Genomic DNA, 4,507 nt, shown 5'->3' on the forward strand with positions numbered 1-4,507 from the left:
CAAAACAAGGAACATTACCATACATACATTGACATAAGATCACAACAGGCCACTAAGCCTAAACACAAAGCTGATGGTGATGATTTATGACTAATGTAAAAAGTGACAGTTATAAGTTACCTTATAAAATATCAGCTGCAGAAGGGATTCAGCACCAAAGAATATACAAGATGGATTACACATGATACAATGGGATATGAAGGGACAAGGCTGGAAACTACATGGTACTATGCTGGCATTCACCTGGAAGGATCAAGAAAAATGGTGGAAAACCTATGTATAAATAGTCTTTTAGGGTGAAGCTAAACTAGGTACCTCCAAAAAAAAAAAAAAAAAAAAAAAAAAAATTCNGGCTCAAGTACACAGCACTTTGACAACTAAAGGTCCAAAAGATGCATAACACCTGTCCATATTTCATTTTATAACAATATTCATAATGAAATTACAATAGTTTTGTTGTACATGAAAGATGGGTATGTTACTTTAACGTTAATCGGCACTGGCCCTGCAACACTAATCTAAAGCAATTTATCTCAAACAAAAATCGGAAAAGTTTTCACATAGCATCATCATCTTTAAATTTTAATGGAAAACACATTCATCAGCAATGTTAACTACAAGTGGAAAACAACTAGCATCATTTCACACTAGCTGAACATACCTTGGCTTACAAGTTACATGCAAATTCAGTTCTACATGTACATATGAAGTAAACTGAAATGTTAGAAATAAATAATAATGGTTTCATTATCAACTAAGCTGATAATCTATAGCATATATACAAGAACATTAAATCTTTTAAAAAAAGTCTTTGTCATGAAATTAATATATATGTATTTACTGCATTAAATTTGTTCTAGCTCCTGGCTGAGATTTCATCTTTTTGATTATGAGATTTAATCCATTTATAAAATACATTATATGTCTTCCATTCTCAAGCGTTTTGAAAGTCTACATATATACTTATATTTATATACATATTTACCTCGTTACTTCGAATATAAGACACCCATGAATATAAGACCCATCCAGTTTTTGAATGTTGGTTCTATGAAAAAATTTGAAAGGTGTACATTCCTGGAATTTAGACACACATCAATTTTTTGGATGGAAAAAAATGTGTAAAATGTGCCTCATATTCAAAGTAATACAGTATTTATACAATTACAAATTACTTAAGAAAGCATGTTATTCTGGGCATATGTTAAAATAATATGATCTCACAGACTTGAATATTCACCAGCATATTGCTCAATGCAGTCACCAGATAAAACTTCACTCTCATAAAAACGGATTACTGGAATGCCCAGTTGAAGCAGGACTAGCACCAAGCTGAAAGCATCACAAGCATACAATTAACCCTCCGATTTGTGAAGTTTCTTGCCATCTGTTGCATCCTCTGTTATGAGTTTGTTATTTAATGATGCAGCCAGTAACAAAACTACATAACTACATAATGACAGGATGATTAATGAATATGGAGCAATTGGTGGAATGACAACTGGCAGGGGAGCCAAAGTACTTGGGAGAAATCCTACCCCAGTACCACTTTGTCTACCACAGATCCCACATGACCTAGCCTGGGATTAACCCAGGCTACCACGGTGGGAAGCCAGCGACTAACTGCCTGTACATTCTCTGGATTGAGGTTTTTCACACCTGTACAGATTCAATATACTTAATTGCACATGGTCGAAATGCATCATAATCACTAGCTTCTTATCATATTCAAAATTTCTAAGAAATTAACATCAGAAGCATGATTCGTGCATTTCCTTCCTGCTCATGTGATCGTGGTGAGTAAGTAGAAGTTTCAAAACTACGTTTGTGCGAGAGAATTCAATTCTAGGGCAACAAAATTAGTATCTTCCCGAAACCAGACAAAATTCCATATCTAATCAAAACTTGAGTCACAGAATTCAATTAGTTATATGTCAAATACAGTAAAAAGTAAAGTAAAGTAAAGGTATCCCTGTAACAGGCCATGGAGGCCCATAGGGTTGTGAGATGTTGAGGTTTCCACATTTTCTAGACAATCAGCTCATGGATGGCGGTAAGGCTGTCAGCCTTATGCGCCAGCTGCCCTTTACCCCCAGGAAGATTCCTGGTACTCATTTCTGTCAGAGGCTGAGTCGACCCCAGGGCCACAGTGCAGCTGGAAGGATTAGGTTAACTGAAAGAATCCACTGATACCGCCTGATGTTAAATACAGTACATATTGAAAGGATGTAATCCTTCTATCACACACATTCCTTCCACAGTCAAAAATGACACATCACCCTCCTGAGCTTTATTTACATACCTCTTGAAAATGCAAATAATTTCATCTAAATCCTCACAGCTAGCAACATGATGAACTCTGACAAAGGGTGAAACTTCTCAGAAACTTGGTCCATAGTATTGGTATTTCCTTCAGGAAAAACAGCTCCTCCTATTGCATTTATTTCTAACAATGCTAGCAACTTCTTTATTTTATCCTTGTCTGCATCATGCCAGTGACTGATTCTAAATCATCACAACTGCTGTGAAAGTTTTAAATGAGGCACAGTGATATAATACAACTTACATGGTTCTGTATAGCAGTGTACCGCTAGACAACTAACACTGGATGAATACACAGAAAGGTATATTCTCTTAACCACTCAATAAAGCCTTTGTATTTTGCTTGGAAGGAACTGTACGCTGTGCATTATTTACACTCACCACAAATGGATTCCCTGCTGGGTTTGTATGCCATGTCTTGGCTGGGAAATTCATGGACTGACTAGTTGGGAAAGCTGTTGCTGCTGTGGTTGCAGGTGGGTGAAATGTTGGAAGACCTCCATTGAGAACTTGCCCATTGGGCATTCCACTGATGCCCACACCCCCCCATCCAAAAGATCCTGACTCTGCAAATACAAATACAAATAAAAAGAAAGGAGTAATATATACATATTTATGATTAATAAACACATGACAAAGTGTCAACAAAAAATAACTAAGGGCAAGTAACTAATGATTTAATTATTAGCCAACTAAACCCACCATAGTTTCAAAGGTCCAAAGGGCAAAAGTCCACTACTTCCTGAATCCAGTTCACATTACAAATCCAACATTTTATCCTATTACTTAACTAAGTTTTATTTTATATTTTTTAATGTTAAGAAATATACGAGGGCTATTTGGAAAGTACCCTCCGTTTATTTTAGGCAATTAATGAATGAGTGGGGGAGAGCTCACACATGCAAGGTATAACATATGACTCATTGCCTTGTAAGCTACAGAGTGTGTCCAGGTTCTGTTAGGACTGTGTTCACTAAAAATACAAGACGTGAATTATTTTCAAAATTTCAATCTTTTTATTCAAAATAATCTCTTTCTGAATCAATACATAGCTAGAATCGATTGAAAAGTTTCAAAAAACAGTCGCTGTACTCCTTTTGTGGAATCACATTTAAAACTGCGGCGGATTCCCTTTGGATGTCCTGGATGGCATCGTGACAGTCTCCTTTCATGGCCAACTTAACTTTTGGGAACAACAAGAAATCTGCTGGAGCCAAATATGGCGAATATAGAGGATAATCAAGGACTGTGATCCATTTTCTGGCCAAAGAATCACGCATGATCTTCGATTTGTGGGGTGGGGCATTGTCGTGGAAGAGCAACCAGGAGCCTTGCTCTTGATATTCAGGTTGAATTTGAAGATTCTCGCCCGCAAACGATTGAGGACTCTCGAGATAATAATCAGAATTCACTGTTTGACCTTCTCACACAAATTCCTTTGGAATTGAAGAAAACGGTTAGCAGTGTCTTTACTCGAGTCTTTTGCATGCACACCTTCTTTGGTTTTGGGTTCTTTGGGCTCAACCACGCTGCACTCTGCCGCTTTCTAGAGGCTCATATTGAAAACACCATGTCTCGTCACCAGTAACAATCGATTTTGTAAATTTTGTATCACTTTGGGCCAATCATAACATGTCTTTGCAGTGTGCCACTCTGGCATATTTTTCATCGCCTGACAGCACGTGCGGTACAAACCACGCACAGACCTTCCATTTGCCCAAATCCTCGGTCAAAAATTGATGCACAGTACTTTTTGATATTGCCAAAAGCTCCTCGATGAGTCTTGCGGAAACACATCTGTCTCATGCAAGGATTTCAGTAACTTTTTTCACATGTTCTTCAGTGCGACTTGTTCTCGGCTTTGATGCACATGGAGCATCTTAAATGTCTTCCTTGCCATCATGAAATACAGCATCATCATCATCATCATCATCATCAGTAATCTGTCAAGATGACAGGTCCACAGTCTCTTTCAAAACAATTCCTCCACTTAATGCGATCTAGAGCTTTCTCCTTCAAATGACAGTATCCTCTTCTGTCCCCAAGGTCATCCAGCATCTTCTTACGTCTTCTTCCTCGTCTTCTTGTCACTTCTATCCGCCCATCTATCTTTCCTTCGATAGCTTCTTTTAGAAGGCAGTTTCTGCGTAAAACATGACCAATCCAATTAGCCTTCCGTTTTCTT

General features: G+C 37.7%; 1 protein-coding gene across 4 annotated transcripts in view; it reads right to left on the minus strand.

Annotated features, from left to right (window-relative positions):
• Window positions 1–357: 357 nt before the first annotated feature.
• The window catches only part of LOC111865972 (arf-GAP domain and FG repeat-containing protein 1), a 27,196-nt gene continuing 23,046 nt past the window's right edge, over window positions 358–4,507 (minus strand). For all 4 annotated transcript variants that reach the window (XM_023854435.2, XM_023854422.2, XM_023854427.2 and 1 more), the window contains 2 exons: window positions 2,704–2,888; window positions 358–1,332 (listed from right to left, as the gene is read on the minus strand). In XM_023854435.2, coding sequence (XP_023710203.1) covers window positions 1,282–1,332; window positions 2,704–2,888 — 236 coding nt within the window. In that variant the 3' untranslated portion in view covers window positions 358–1,281. The remainder of the gene's footprint in view (window positions 1,333–2,703; window positions 2,889–4,507) is intronic.

Source organism: Cryptotermes secundus, unplaced genomic scaffold, assembly GCF_002891405.2.
Source record: "Cryptotermes secundus unplaced genomic scaffold, Csec_1.0 scaffold1054, whole genome shotgun sequence".
In the NCBI taxonomy this organism is placed as follows: domain Eukaryota; kingdom Metazoa; phylum Arthropoda; class Insecta; order Blattodea; family Kalotermitidae; genus Cryptotermes; species Cryptotermes secundus.